The sequence below is a fragment of the Lactuca serriola genome, chromosome 9 (assembly GCF_051521515.1).
Source record: "Lactuca serriola cultivar US96UC23 chromosome 9, Lser_US96UC23_V15, whole genome shotgun sequence".
In the NCBI taxonomy this organism is placed as follows: domain Eukaryota; kingdom Viridiplantae; phylum Streptophyta; class Magnoliopsida; order Asterales; family Asteraceae; genus Lactuca; species Lactuca serriola.
In genome coordinates this window covers 180432731-180449967 of record NC_136416.1, presented here as the reverse complement: position 1 = coordinate 180449967, position 17237 = coordinate 180432731, and the positions used below count along the sequence as shown (strand labels likewise).

The following is a 17237-nucleotide window of genomic DNA, read 5'->3' as shown; positions in this document are numbered from 1 at the left end:
CCGGCTTTCTTGTGGCCCACTTAATCGCGGTGAAAACATAACAGGCTTGCTCCGTGAGGACAATCCCTACTGACGTCACCAACCCTGCCACACTTGTAGCATCCCAAACCCCTGGAACGACAAACTCCATTGTGCAGTTTCCCGCAAGTGTTGCACTGACCCTAGCCCTGATGGCCTCTCAAACGTTGATCATAAGTCTTGGGTCTCTTCACGGGAGCCTCCACTACATGCACCTGATCTAATTCCCTCTTCCCGAGGTGATCCAAATCGTTCTCCCGCTCTCGGGCTCTAGAAAACATATCATTCAGGGTCTCGCACCCTAAAATACTCACAAACCCCTATATGTCATCATGAAGGATATCATGATACCTCACTTTCTTCATTTCCTCATCTGCTACATAATGTGGTACCAATAAGACCCTCTCTCGGAACTTGGCAATGATCTCTGCCACATTCTCAGTAGTCTGGCGGAGATCCAGAAACTCTCGCACCAACTGTTGCACCTCAATCGTCGGTGCAAAATCAGCTTAGAACATGGTCGAGAAGTCATCCCATGACATAGCATCGACAACATCATCACCCAACTCACTACTAACCTCTTTCCACAAATCTCGTGCCATGTCCTTTAATAGGCCGGAAGGATATCTAATCTTCACTTCCTTGGGGCAAAAACTCCTCTGGAACGCGTTAGCCGTATCCGCTAACCACCTCCTACAGACAATGGGGTCGATCTCCCCATGGAACACAGGAGCTCCACAAGCACGAAAACTCCCAATAAGAAAGAGTGCAAGCTCCAAAAATAGCCATAATATCAGCACGGAACGCACCCAAGCGCTCATCCAAGATCTCTGAAATACTAAGAGAAACTCCATTGAGATGAACTCCCGCAACTGCTTGCTAATCGGCTCAGTACCTCCTACCTAAGTCAGAACCCAAAACAGAACCAGAACCAGAACCTGAACCACCTCCTTGAGTGGTCATCTCCAAACTGAAATGTAACATGCCAACGATCAAAACATGACCAAGAATCCTCCTCCCATAAGCTTCTTAGATTCTTCAAGACTTTCACTGATTCGAGTATAGATTTTGTGCTTTCATTACTACACGCCCAATACTAACTTTCGCACCCATCCATACTTTCCTCAGCAATCCTCCCCAATCCTCTAAGTCACTTCCTCAAGCCAATGCACCAAAACTAACTAAACCGCACTACAAACACACCGAAACATATCATAGGCTCTCCTAGGTTCTCGACCTCACCAATCCTCAGCTACTGAAGTAGTCCCACCCATTTCAACTAGCTTCGTCATGAATATAGTCACATGCAACAAAGATCAAATAATCATTCGAGTAAGATACTCAACACTAGAACGGTTGGACTCAAACAAGAGCTACACAATAGGGTCAAATCCATCACTCTAAGATTATTTAACCTGTGTCATATGTAACTTAGCATATTCACTTAGAAGTCAATTTACATCACTATGAGTCCCACAAAGCACTAAGCAAGTAGCATTCAAATAATGGAAAAAAATCTAACCAACATACATTAATCAATCCATTCTATCCACTTATTAGAAGTTCATACTTGCATGCGATTCAAAAGCTCATACAATCAGACATATAAAGGTATCTCTTCTATCCTAAAATACTGAGCAGATCCTTAGCCCTCATCTAGCATGCAATTCTCATAATCATATCACATATCATAATTAACATGTATTGGTATTTTGGGAACCACTTACTTGAGCTCGACCAATTGCACTAATCAAACCCGTTTCTTTGATTAGAAATTCCCGTTTTCTTAAATGTTTACTTTGTAAAATCTTCACCAAATCCTTTGTTTGAGTTCAGGCACACCAAAAGTATGCCCGAGTCCCTCAAACAAAAGGTCTGATGCCAACTTGTAATATCCCAAAAATTGAGGGTAAAAATTTCATTTTTAATATATATATATATATATATATATATATATATATATATATATATATATATATATATATATATATATATATATATATATATATATATGCAACATCCATTTACATTTATCCAACATTAAGGTAATCCAAATTGAAAAAAAATATCAGAGTAATTCCTAAAATCATAAGTTAAGGAAAAACATAGGTGTGTGCGTTGCGATCAAGTCGTGCCCTTCTCTTAGTGAGTTCCCCAAAATACCACCTACCATACATAACCATGAGCCAAACATATCATACATATCCAATCAATCAATAAAAGTGCTATGTGCCAACCATAGTCATGCTATTATGCCACGAGCAGCCTCATGGTCTTCCATGCCAGGCCAGGGGCTACATCCCTGGATGTTACAGACATGCTCCAAGAGCCACCTTCGATTCTTAATTTTAAGAATCACAAAGACAACTATCATACAATCTATACTACTTAACTAATTAACTGCTCGAGTTCATACTATGGTCTTGCATACAGTTTGTCAGGAGCCACCTCCTGGTCTTTCATACAAACTGTCAAGGGTTACTTCTTGGTCTTCCTACAATACATAAACCAAATGGTCTAGCATTGGAGCCTGCGACCCATAGAACAGTGAGGAGACTCACCTCGAATGCAGAAGTTCACTGAAAGAAATCCCTAACTGCAGCCCTGACGATTCCTCGGGCTATCAATACAAAGATAACACTCAATTAGCAATTGGGTTCCAAACTATGATCCATAAACCATCATTGTGGTAAAATGACCATTTTTTCCTAACCCAACTTGAACCAAAATTGAGGCCCAAGTCCAAAAACCATAAAAGCCCAAAACCAAAAGTTCCACGAAGGCCCACTAATGGCCCAATTTCCCAAAATGGGCCTAACCCATATGGGCCTTATCGTACAGCCAAAAAATTCTTTTAGTCCAACAGTTGATCTTAGATAGCCTAAAAGACCCATAGCAACAAAGTCCAAATAGGTAGCCCAACACCAAAATGACACAACAAGGCCCAAATCAGCAAGACCCACATCTAAAGTTAAGTTTGTTGGATTAGGTTTCTAATCCCATAACTAGAATTGGTATGTAGTTGACCCGATAGTAGCATGGTCCATTTTGGGTTGCATTCACCAGAACAATTTCATAGAATATATATTTGAGAAGGAGGTTATTTGTGATTTATTAATATATTATAAGTATAATATAATAATAGAGAAATCATATTATTTAATTAGTATTGATCAAGAATTAATTTGGAATTAATTTAGTGATCAAAAGAGACAGATTAAATTAACGGGCACTGATTATGTAAATCAGTGATACATATGGTTTGGGCTAATAATCCATGATTGATTTATGATGGGCTAAGCCTATAAGATAGTCCATGAAGTGTTAGTCCAAATCAATTGTTGGATCATAAGCCTAAGTGTAAGAATTAGTGTTTACAAGTGATTCTTGGAATTCTACACTATATATGTATCCTCGAAGCCCCTAAAATCATGACCAAGAGTATTCTAAGAGGATATAGCCGTTTTTGGTGCTCCAAGCTCTCTCTCACTTTCATCCACTTGTTGGTGGTGTTTTGTGAAACATTAGAGGAATCACACTTAAGGTGCTAAGCTCTTGAAAGGCCAACTTCTACAAGCTACAACAAGAGGTAATCATCTAACTTGTTTTTATGATTCAAATATCAAATTTGTATGCTAGTTAGGCTTCATGCTCTAGAAAAATAATGTGGCATGTATAACTAGAGAAAACTTAGATCCAGAACATTAGGGTTGTATGTGCACCATAGGGATGTTATAGTACTCAAAACCCATCAAAGTCCAAGCCCAACAACCAAAAACTCGATTGATTAGCCGAACACACGTTGTTGAAGGGCTGAACGCACAAAGTTTATCGCCGGACAAAATGATGGGGACTCAAGATGGAACACGTTGTGTTCCCAGGGGCTACGCACGTTGTTCAAGGATAAGTTCCAAATTCTCATTCTAAGGACTTAATCCATTATGTCCATTGTCTAGAGCCCAATAATAGTCCTATACTAGTGCCTTAACCCATAAAGTCAAAGGCTTTAAGCCTTTGCTTGGATTAAAGAAGCCCAACACCAAAGATGAAACACAAAGGTCAAAATCACTCCAAAATGTCTTAAAAACTTCTCAGTACCTTAAGACCTAAATCCAAACTTCCTGATCTAATTTCAAGGGACTTCTTAAGTCATAAAGTTTCCAACTTTATGACATAATATAACTCAATGGGACCCAAATAATAACCATAAGTCCAAAACTTCATCAAATGACTACCAAATGATGCATGGTTGGTTTATACCCATCAAGATCCCAACTTTAAGACTCCATAACCTCAATAAGTACTAAATATGAAGCTCAAAGGTTATGGAGTAACTTTTACTCACAAGAACCACCTCAAAGGTACCAAAACCATAACAAAATACCTCTTAGCTAGATCTACATGAAAGAGTTGTCAAGGTTGAGACTTTATACCTCCAGAAGATAGATCTAGGTGCATAAAGCATGAATCTAAAAGCTCCACATCAAGCATTGACTCTTCAAGAATTTCCATCTTCTTACTCAAACACTGAAAGCGCACATAAATCACTTTGAAGCTCGAGAATCACTCAAATGGAGGTTAGAGTTTCGTTCTTAGGGTTAGAGAAGATCGAGGATGAAGGAAATTAGAATTGGAGGTGAGTTAACGTATTTAAATATGGTGCAAGACCCTAATTTAGGATTTTAATCTAGCCTGATGAACGCAACTCGTTCCCTTGGGGAACGTAGGGTGTTACCAAATGCAGCCGCGTCCAAATTCTCGTGTACGCCATGAGTACCCATTTTTGCCAAACACACCACTAATTTTCACATGGTTATGAATTTTGCATCGCTTATCTGTTTTAGACGTTCTTTATATCCACGTAAAGGTAACCAAAAGCCCTACACTTCTGTAAACTTTATTTAGTCTAAAAATGTCACATCCCTGGTCGGCACCGGAAACACCGGGAGGTGTAACGTCATTCCTTGTATCATAGTAATCAAACGTATATTAAATAGTATAAAAGAATTATTATAAACTATGTACCTTTATTGATGATAGAAAGATACACTATTCTGATTTCCTAGTGATTATTATATAGTGTCTGAATTATCGCACAGGTCTTAACAGATATATGTTCCATATGTACAGAAAAGATAATAGTAAAACTTCCCCTATTCGGGAACAATCTAGCTTATCAAGTTACTGAAAACACATCCGTTTTGAGAATACATCAATATAAAGTTGGTGAGTCCACAGGTTTTGACTATGAGTTTAAATAGTACTTTTTCCATGTTCGAAAAGTATGGAACATAGTTTGACAATATCATTCTGACTCATACTTGTTTGTGACATATAGTATATATCCTAGGTATAATGGTTTACTTACTAAATAAGTAGTTTACATATAATATTCATATACTATGCATATAAGTGTTTATAATCCCATCGAAATGAAGGTTACTAATTATAAATCTTATTTCAATTCTATACGAGCAAAAATCTGCTACGTATAAATCTTATTTCAATTCTATATGAGTAAAAACCGCTATGTATAAATCTTATTTCAATTCTATACGAGTATGTGTGCTAGGTATAATTGTTTACTTAATAAATAAGTTGAATACCTACAAGTTCCTTGTACTTTGAGTATAAGTGTTTGGGAAAGACAAAACTGCAAATTTGGTCCCTGTGGTATTCAAAAAACATTGGATAGGGTCCAAAAAGTTTTCAACTTGCATGGAAGGTCCAAAATCATAGTTTTTCTAGGGTTTTCGGTCCAAAAAAACTTAAAAATACGGTTATTCCGTTTTGATTTCTTTTTCCCTTTTTCTATAAGTATTTTAATGCTATCTTGCCTTTCAAATAAAAAAGAAAAAAAAGAATTTTCCACCCCCACCCACTGTACTCTCTCTCTCTCTCTCTCTCTCTCTCTCTCTCTCTCTTTAACTCCTCTCTTTCTCTTTGACTCTTTTTCTCTCATCTGTTTGATCTCCTCAAGACTGGAGTCTAAAAAATAATGCTCATAATACCCTTTTTCCTTATCATAATGCCCACAAAATTCCTTGTAAGAATCACTGAAGTTGTTATGATGTTGATCATATATGTCACACCCCCGAACCGTAAGACAAACGGCGGAAACGTCCGGAGGTGGATGACGTCATGCGTAGTATCACAACAGTTGCATCATAGTAATCAAAGTAAACACAACCATTACATTAGATATGAATATTTACATATGTTTGAAAAACATAGTTTGTATACGTTAGTATATAACAAAAGTAAAAGACGAGACTCCAAAATGCTCCGTCTTCTCCAAAAGCTGACAAGGGTACCTGTCTGTTGTTGTTCTGAGAATACAAGTGGTTTTGAAAACGAATCAGCATAAAGCTGGCGAGTTCATAAGCATTTTTTTGTAATGAAAACTAGTCACTGAATTTGTATAAATGTTAAATTTTCATTATACGTAAAGTACCATTCGTATAGAAACCCTGGCTATTACCAGTGTGTGAAATGAATTCCATTTGAAAATTCTGGCTATCACCAGTACGTAAAGTATGAGGTTTAGGCTAGGAAAATCCCTTATTTTCCTTGGTATACGTGTGTTTGTTGCTTTAGTAGTTCTGAAACTGTAAGTTATAAATGTCACACTGATGTTATTAAAGCGATTGTTCATGAGTATATTATTACGAAAATATGTAATACGATTGGCAAGTTTTATGACCATACTTAAACATGATACGATGTGAAACGGACGCCGATATCCTTTAGGACATTTGTGACCCGTACACCTGCCGGTCCAACTGTAGCTAGCAGTCGGGTGCGGGATAGTCAGTCTCATATAGATCTATACACAAAAGTCACGCTTTCCCTCCAGAAAATTTTGGTTCATAAGGGTAGTCCTCCACTTAGTTAATGTTGTAATCGCCCAAGGACGTGTCTCCCAATTAAGTTAACATCTTTTTTGTAATAATAAATAAGTGTACTGTCCTTTCGTATGAAAATCCGATGTATGTTTTGTAGAGTAAAAATAATAATACTAAAAAATATTTACTGTTGTACTCTCGTAGTAATGTATGTTATAAACTAAATCTATCGTAGTTTATGTAGTCAACTGTGTAAGAAGTTCGCATTTGTAAAACTGGAAATGAAATCCACAAACTATACCCATTATAGTTTGATTGTAATTTTAAGTTCGCGAAATGTTCGGAAAAATATGCAAGTAAATTTAGAAAACATCCCATATGCTCTGCATACTACAAAAGGTATTTAGTATCTAAATGCTTGATGAAAATCATAGATTTGTGTAAATTGCATAAATTTGACTTGTTGAAAGCTTTTATGTTTGGCTTGTATTCCCCCTGAAAACGTTTAAAAATCATAAAAGCGTAGGGGTATGAACTCACTGTTGATGTGTGAAAGATGTCGACTGAAAAGGAAGATCCTCGAGTTTTGTACGTGGCACTTAACGAAATCCTTATATCAAATAAATACATATATGTATCTAAATTTGCGATTTTGTTAGATAAAGTGTGAGAAAAACACTTGTTTTCGGTTAAGAAATGTTACCGAGACTTGTTCGAATCGAGGAAAGTGGGTTTTCGGACAACTGCACCACTTAAAAGGTGTTTACGGTCGTGAGGAGAGTTTACGGTCGACAAGCAGTTTACGGCCGTCAACCAGGGTTTACGGTCATAAACTGAGTTTACGGCTTTTGAAGATTGATCGTAAATGGGTTTACGGTCTATGAAGATTGACCATAAACTCATGAACAGTGATGTTGGTTTTGATGAAAACGTGTTTTAGATGCTCGTATACCACCTCCACAAATGTTTCTTGATGGTTTTTCAAGATAAATGGGGGTGTTTCGGAGTTTACTGCCAGGGGTTCTAGAGAGAGAATGAGAGGGTTTCCGGTCAAAAGTGTTCAAATGAGGGTGGGGGTCTCATATTTATAGAGGATTTTGTGGTCTTTGGGTGAGGTCCACCCGACACTGTCCGCAAACGAGTTTACGGCCGTAAACACGTTTATGGTCGTGAACTCCAGTCAGGCTGTGAACATGCTGTTTTTCGAGAAAAATCGAGTTTCGCACGGGTTTGGTTCCCGAATCGCATATATAAATTTAATTATAAAATCGATGATATTCTAACACGAAACGTCTGATGGAAAATTACTAAAATCCAAATTTATTAACAGAAATTGTGTATCAGAAACGGAAAAGTTTCAGGTTGTCACATCATCCCCCCCTTTCACTATCAGGATTTGACTTTGTTTCCTTCGCTTGACCTCTCGGTCCATGATTTAGACTGGTTCTTCCACGAAGTTAAGGTTCTCGTTGATTTCAATCTCATTGAGAGGGATTATACGAGTTTCGTCAGATAGACACTTTTTAAGATTCGAGACGTGGAAGACGGGATGGATGTTGCTAAGCTCTTGTGGGGAATGAAGTTTGTATGCTACGGGACCGATCCTAGCAAGGATCTCGAATGCTCCTATGTACCTTGGGTTCAGGTTTCCATGCTTTCCAAAGCATACCAAGCCTTTCCATTGTGAGACATTCAACAGAATGCAGTCTCCAACCTGGAGCGCCAAGGGTTTTTGTCGCTTATCGGCATAGCTCTTTTTTTTGTCTCGTGAGGCTTTTAGTCGTTCTCGGATTTGTACGATCTTTTCTGTAGTTCCGTGGATGATTTATGGACCAGTGAGAGTGCTATCAGGGACTTGCCCCTTGGCTAGCTGCGTGTCGCCCACCTCAGCCCAGCACAAAGGGGATCTCCACTTACAGCCATAAAGGTCTTCAAAAGGCGTGGCCTTGATGCTGGTATGATAACTATTGTTGTAGGAGAACTCAACCAAGAGAAAATGGGTGTCTATGGACTTACCAAAGTCTATGACACATGCTCTTAGCATGTCTTCCATGCTCTGAATGTTTCTCTCACTCTACCAATCTGTCTGAGGATGGTAAGCTATACTCATATCCAACTTAGTTCCAACAGCTTTCTGCAAGGACTGCCAAAATTTTTGAGGTCAACGTGCTATCTCGATCAGAGATAATGGATACAGGAACACCGTGTAGTCGAAATGTTTCTTGAATATAGATGTGTGTGAGTTTTTCCATCTTGAACGTTTCTTTGATTGGTAGGAAGTGAGCGGATTTTGTCAATCGGTCGACTATTACCCAGATGGCGTCGTATCCACTCTAAGATTTGGGTAATTTAGTGATAAAATCCATAGTAATCTTCTCCCACTTCCACTCAGGTATATTCGGCTGCTGAAGCAAGACTGAGGGATTATGTACTCGAACTTCACCTTGGCATAAGTCAGACACTTACCCACAAAGGTAGCGATCTCCGCTTTCATGTTTGGCCTCCAGTACAACTTCTTAAGATCGAAGTACATCTTATCCGAACATGGGTGAACTGAGTATCTAGTCTTGTGAGCTTCGTTCATGACAACCTCCCTGAATCCTCTGAAATTTGGGGTCCAGATCCGGTCCATGAAATAGTAGACTCAGTCTCCCTTGATCTCTAAGTTCTTTTCCATTCCTATCAAGGCTTAACCTGTCATGTTCTCTGGCTTCAAGGCTTCCAGCTGAGCCTCTCCGATTTGTGCGGATAAGTGCGAGTGGATAGTCATTGTTAGTGCCTTCACTCTATGAGATGAGCATTCCTTCCGGCTAAGGGCATCTGCCACCACATTGGCCTTTCCGGGATGGTAGCGTATTTCGCACTCGTAATCACTCAGTAGCTCTATCCATTGTCGTTGTCTCATGTTCAACTCCTTCTGATTGAAGATGTGCTGCAGGATTTTATGGTCAGTGAACACAGTGCACTTGGTTTCGTAGAGGTAATGTCTCAATATCTTCAATGCGAAGACCACTGCTCCCAACTCTAAATCGTTAGTTGTATAATTGACTTCGTGTGCTTTTAGTTGTCTTGAGGCATAGGCAACAACCTTTCCCCGCTGCATGAGCACAGATCCCAAGCCCTGATTGGATGCAACACCGTAGACGATGAAATCCTCCGTCCCTTTGGGCAGAGACAGAATAGGTGCGATGTATAGGGCCTGCTTCAATGTTCGGAACATAGTGTCTTGGTTTCCACCCTAGCAAAAGGGTACACCTTTCTGACTCTAAGTTGTTAGGGGTTTGGCGATCCTAGAGAAAGTTTGGATAAACCTGTGATAATAGCCAACGAGGCCCAAGAATTGATGAATTTTTGTGGGCATCTTCGATGCTGACCAGTTCTCAATCGCCTGTATCTTGGAAGGGTCCAATTCTATGCCTTCTTTGCTTACCACGTGACCTAAGAAAGTTACTTTTTGAATCCTGAATTCACATTTAGATAATTTCGCGAACAGTTTCTCTGTTCTTAGAGTTTCTAGCATCAATCTCAAGTGATGTCTGTGATCTTCATCACTTCTAGAATAGACAAGTATATCGTCAATGAACATGATTATGAACTTATCCAGGAAAGAACGTCACACCTAATTCATCAGGTCCATGAATACCGCCGATGCGTTGGTTAGACCGAAGGGCATTACTACGAACTCGTAGTGACTATATCGAGTCCGAAATGTTATATTAGGAACATCACCCTCGTGGACTCGTAGCTGTTGGTACCCTGATCTTAGGTCTATTTTTGAGAATTAGCTGGCTCCTTGAAGTTGTTCGAAGAAGTCATCGATTCGAGTAAGGGGATAACGATTTTTGACGGTGACTTGGTTCAGTTTGCGATAGTCAATGCACAACCGAAAAAATCTATCCTTCTTTTTCACAAATAAAACCGGGGCTTCCAAGGGCGAGGTACTTGGTCTGATGATTCCTTTGTTGAGGATTTCATTGAGTTGGTTGGATAACTCTTGCATTTCTGCCGGCACTAAGCGGTACGGGGATTTAGCTACGAGGGTAGCTCTGAGGATTAAGTCGATTCAAAACTTGACATGACGTTCGGGAGGAATTCCTAGAAGCTCTTTAGGAAAGACATCAGGAAATTGTAGACTTCGGGGAAGCTCTTGAGGTCCTTAACTTCCTATTTCTCGTTAACCAGATGGGCTAGGAATGCACAACACCCCATTCGCAGAAATTTTTAGGATTTGATGCACGAAATGAAACGAAGGTTCGAGTTAAGTTTATCACCATATATCATGAGGGCTTCACCAGAGGGGAGATTGATACGGATAGCTTTTTCGTAGCAAAGGATATCAACAAGATTGGGGATCAACCAATCCATGCCGATAGTAACGTCGAACTCTTTATGGAAACAGGCATAAGGTCGATGGGAAAGGAATGACCTTTTAAGGTAAGGGTACATCCTACGAATATGTCGTTTGTGCTCTCTTTCTCATCGATTTCCATTTCGAAGGTAAACATTTCGGTTAAAGGTTGGGGTTTATGTTTGAGAAGATGCTTGAGTGCATGACTAACAAAACTTCTCTCCGCACCATAATCGAAAAGAATGCATGCATAAGAGTTGTCGAGGAGGAACGTACCTGTAACAACTATGGGATTCACAACTGCCTCCTCCTGGCCTATCGCTAGCACTCTCCCCGTGCTATCTATTGTTATTGCCTTGGGAAAGTTTCTCTTGTAGTGCCCGACTTCACCACATCCATAATAGGCTTGACCGACACCCTCTCTAGATGCCTGATTGATTGCTTGTATTAGTGCTTTACAAACTCGAGTTATGTGCTGCTTTTTGCCACAGTTGTTGCAGAGCATTTCACAGCATGGGCTGAGATTATGATGATAATTGCACTTGTCACACCGAGGAAGAGTACCATCATATTTACCGGTAGGTGCTTGAGTGGCAGGAGCATCGGAAGGAGTAATAGCAGTGTGTACTGCAACCATTTGCTGCTTCTTGGAGGGCTCCTACGAAGGCTGGACCTTTCACTGCTTCTAGAACTTTCTTTTCTCACCACTCATCTTCGTTGGTTCGGGAGCGACTGTCACTTTATCAAGATCAACTTCGTGATCTATAAGAGTCTGTGCCATGCATTTGGCGCTGTCAAAAGTGGTCGGCCTAGCGGCCAAGACATTTCCTTGCTTTGGGGAGTCAATCCCCATATGTATCTTTCCATTTTCTTGCTTTATGGGGTGACCACTCCCGGACAAAGAAGAGCCAGATTGCAGAATCTAGCACTATAAGTGGCGATGTCAGAACCCTTCATCTTTAGGTTCCAGAGCTCATGCTCTAACTTCTGCATTTCGCCCCTTGGTCAGTACTCAGCCAACATGAGTTCATTCAGACTCTCCCAACCCATGGCATTGGCTATCGACAAGGTTAGGGATTTGACTCGACCATTCCACCAGGTCAGTGCTCTGTTGGTGAAAGTGCAAGCGGCAAATTTCACCTTATTGGCTTCAGAATAGGAACAAATTGTGAAGATAGACTCGATCTTCTCAAGCAATCGAGTCAGGGCAATAACCCCTCCATTGCCATCGAAGGATGTGGGTTTTGCATTCATAAAGTCTTTATAGGAGCACTACTTCCCGTGTACTTGGCTTCCATCAAGATTGAGGGGTTGGGCACCACTACCTAACCCACTAGAGCTGCCAGAATTTATTTGCGACATTGCGGCAGCAACAACGGTCGTGACTACTACCTTGAACATAGCTGGATCGAACTGAGGAGGTGGCGGCGTTGGATCTGTTGGGATATTGTTGTTCTGTTTGTTGGGTCTTTTCTTCGGAGGCATTATGTTCTAAAAATAATCAGGAAGAAGAAGAGGATGACAAGTCCCCTGGATTTGAATCAAGATATATCTCAACCTGATGGATAGAGTGTTCTACTAAGCGATAAACAAGGAAGAGTTACAGATGCAAGTAAACTATCGCTAAAAGGGATGAGTAGCAACACTTAGAAATGAATTTATGCAATGAATTCGACTATATATAAAATAATCCTATAGTATTTTTGAGTTTTATGTTTTGTTATATCGATATCTTATTGCATGGATACTTTGTAAGTTTTAGGCCTGCTGCAACATCATAGTCAGTCCCAAGCACATGTTGGTCATGTCTCGAATAAATATAGTTGATAAGGCTATATTGACCCTAGACATGATTACATAACTGCCCAGGTTTAACCTCAATGTCCAACATCCAAATACTTTTATTGAGTTATACTCAAGATATTGTTTCTGGTACGTATGTATACTTGTATACTTCTTGTAAAATACTTATATTTTTAAGTATACTTTTAGTTCAGAGCGCTTCGGCCCTTTAGTGTTTATAGTTTTATATCATGTAAGGTTCGGTATACTAAGTTCACTATAAACAATGGCTCTGATACCAATCTATCACACCCCCGAACCGTAAGACAAACGGCGGAAACGTCTAGGGGTGGATGATGTCATGCGTAGTATCACAACAATTGCATCATAGTAATCAAAGTAAACACAACCATTACATTACATATGAATATTTACATCTATTTGAAAAACATAGTTTGTGTACATTAGAATATATAACAAAGGTAAAAGACGAGACTCCAAAACGCTCCGTCTTCTCCAAAAGCTGACAAGGGTACCTGTCTATTGTTGTCCTGAGTATACAATCGATTTTGAAAACATATCAGCATAAAGCTGGTGAGTTCATAAGCATGTTTTTGTAATGAAAACTAGTCACTGAATTTGTATAAATGTTAAATTTTCATTATATGTAAAGTATCGTTTGTATCGAAACCCTGGCTACTATCAGTGTGTGAGATATATTCCTTTTGAAAACTCTGGCTATCACCAGTACATAAAGTATGAGGTTTAGGCTGGGAAAATGCTTTATTTTCCCTGGTAGACATGTGTTTGTTGCTTTAATAGTTCTGAAACTATAAGGTATAAGTGTCACACTTATGTTATTAAAGCAATTGCTCATGAGTATATTATTACATAAATATGTCGTACGATTGACGAGTTTTATGACCATATTTAAACTTCATACGATGTGAAATGGACGCTGATATCCATTATGACATTTGTCACCCATAGACCTGCCGGTCCGACTGTAGCTAGCAGTCGGGTGCGGGGTAGTCAGTCCCGTATAGATCTATACACAAAAGTCACACTTTCCCTCCAGGAAATTCTGGTTCATAAGGGTAGTCCTCCCCTTAGTTAATGTTGTAAGCACCTAAGGACGTGTCTCCCAATTAAGTTAATGACTTTATTGTAATAATATATAAGTGTACTGTCATTTCGTATGAAAATCTGATGTATGTTTTGTAGAGTAAAAACAATTATACTAAAATAATTATGTACTGTTGTACTTTCATAGTAATGTATGTTATAAACTAAATATGTCGTAGTTTATGTAGTCAACTGTGTAAGAAGTTCGCATTTGTAAAACTGGAAATGAAATTCCCAAACTAAACCCATTATAGTTTGATTGTAATTTAAATTTGCGAAATGTTCAGAAAACTATGCAATTAAATTTAGAAAACATCCCTTATGCTCTACATACTACAAAAAGGATTTAGTATCTAAATGCTTGATGAAAATCCTAGATTTGTGTAAATTGCATAAATTTGACTTGTTGAAAGCTTTTATGTTTGGCTTGTATTCCCCTTGAAAACGTTTAAAAATCATAAAAGCATAGGGGTATGAACTCATTGTTGATGTGTGAAAGATGTCGACTAAAAACGAAGATCCTCGAGTTGTTGTATGTGGCACTTAACGAAATCCTAATATCAAATAAATACATATATGTATCTAAATTAGCGATTTCGTTAGATAAAGTGTGAGAAAAACACTTGTTTTCGGTTAAGAAATGTTACCGAGACTTGTTCAAATCGAGGAAAGTGGGTTTTCGGACAACTGCACCACTTAAAAGGTGTTTATCGTCGTGAGGAGAGTTTACGGTCGACAAGCAGTTTACGACGTGAACTAGGGTTTACGGTCATAAACTGAGTTTACGGCGTTTGAAGATTGATCGTAAATGGGTTTACGGTCTATGAAGATTGACCGTAAACTCAAGAACATTGATGTTGGGTTCGATGAAAATGTGTTTTAGATACTCATATACCACCTCCACAAATGTTTCCTGATGGTTTTTCAAGATAAATGGAGGTATTTTGGAGTTTACGGTCAGGGGTTCTCGAGAGAGAATGAGAGAGTTTCCGATCAAAAGTGTTCAAATGAGGGTGGGGGTCTCATATTTATAGAGGATTTTGTGGTCGGTGGGTGGGTTCCACCTGATGCTGGCCGCAAACGAGTTTACAACCATAAATAGGTTGACAACCATGAACTCTAGTCAGGCCGTGAACATGTGGTTTTTCGAGAAAATTCGAGTTTCACACGGTTTTGGTTCCTGACTCGCATATATAAATTTAATTATAAAACCTGATGATATTCTAACAAGGAAAGTCTGACGGAAAATTACTAAAATCCAAATTCATTAAAGGAAATCATGTATCAGAAACAGAAAAGTTTTGGGTTGTCACAATATACACCAACAGTACTACGATACTGATAATGGCAGCTCCCATCGGAATTAGAACTATAACTAGCTTGATCACCTCCAATGAAGACAAGGGTAGAACTGTCTTTTACCTCCTGCTGGTAAGTCTCTGTGGAAAACAAACCGAGAAATCCATGATCTTGTGATTGGAGAACTGGATGTTGAAGATTAGCATCATTAATTCTAGGGCTAGATGGGATAGATAAGGTTTGATCATGGTAGCTAGAAGTATTTATACTGTACAAATATGATGGAGACGATGAAATTGATGATGATAATGGAGCATTAACATTGATATTACTATTTTGAAAAATCGATCGTGATGGGTAGCTATAGTTTGTTGAAGAACTAAAACATTGAAGATGTTGAAGAGTTTTTCTATGTTCGGGTAGGGTGATTAAGTTGCTCATCATCTTCTTCTTCAGCTTTGTGTTCCAGTAGTTGTTGATATCATTGTCTGTTCTTCCTGGTAACTGTGCTGCCATTATTGACCACCTGCACATTAAGTTATTCAGACTTCTAGATTTTTGCATATACATTCACATCTGAGATATCTTGACAAAAATCTCCATTTTTGCATGCTAAATACCACAAAATCTCCGTTAATACAGAATCTTGAAAGAGAAAGTGTACCTGCTACCAATGCTAGCAAAGAGGACACATATAACTTTATCTTCATCATGAGAAAATTCGCCATGTTTAATGTTTGGTCTCATATATTTCAACCATTGAAATGAGATAGAAAGAGTAAAATAGAGAGAAAGGGATAGAGAAAGAGAGAGAGAGAGAGAGAGAGAGAGAGAGAGAGAGAGAGAGAGACAGACAGACAGACAGAGAGAGAGAGAGAGAGAGAGTACGGTGGGGTAGGGGTAGAATTTTTTTTAAGTGAAAATATCATTAAAATACTTATAGAAAAAGGGAAAAGAAATCAAAATGGCATAACCGTCTTTTTAAGTTTTTTGGACCAAAAACCCAGAAAAACATTGATTTTGGACATTCCATGCAAGTTGAAAACTTTTTGGACCTTTTGGACATTCCATCCACAGTTTTTTGAATACCACAGGGACGAAATTTGCAGTTTTATCGTTTGGAAACTTATACTTAATATTAATACTTGTACATCGACAAAGTATAATGCTTCTAAAATTGTGCTACCATGAGTACATAACCGTAGCTACATGACATACATGACCTCTTATTAGTATAACAAATATCCCACCTTGTACTGGAATTCGCACGCTTCATCGATGTCTGAATAGAATAAATTGGGCAAGTTCGTCACCTGAAAACCATTGGGTTGTAGTTAGCAACCACGGGTGGGGGTGTCAGCCTACATACATCTGCATATAGATTCCTCTTTGGAAATATGGTCAGGTTCGCCACCCATAAAACCGTTGCGTTGTAGGTAGCAACCACGGGTGGGGTTGTTATCCAGTATAGTTTCATACACGACTTCCTCGTTCACATGGGATTAGCGGCTACAGGTCAGAAAATTTCCCCTATGATTCCCGATCTTAGTTGATGAATATAATAGCTCATGTAGACTTTGTCGACCTCCTATAGTTCTAATAGCGAAAGCATATTTGTATCTAAAATCGTAAGTTACTAGACTATGCTTTTAAACATTAGTCCTAATTTCATAATACTTAGGTAGTACAACAGCTATAAATTGAAGTAAAACCAGGTTATCTAACATAAAATGAATAATATTGATATACTTAACATGTAACTCTTGGTAATATTTGATTTTCAAACATTTTGGGGTTCTGGGCTGTACCTCGATGACTTG

The 17237-nt window shown here is 38.8% G+C and overlaps 1 protein-coding gene across 1 annotated transcript; it reads right to left on the bottom strand.

Annotated features, from left to right (window-relative positions):
• Nucleotides 1-15402: 15402 nt before the first annotated feature.
• On the bottom strand, nucleotides 15403-16173 carry LOC145076342 (uncharacterized; the record flags this gene model as incomplete). Its single annotated transcript, XM_079022253.1, has 2 exons — nucleotides 15403-15943; nucleotides 16082-16173. Coding segments are annotated over 2 exons (633 nt in total), but the record flags the coding sequence as incomplete, so codon positions are not given.
• Between the last annotated feature and the right edge of the window lie 1064 nt (nucleotides 16174-17237).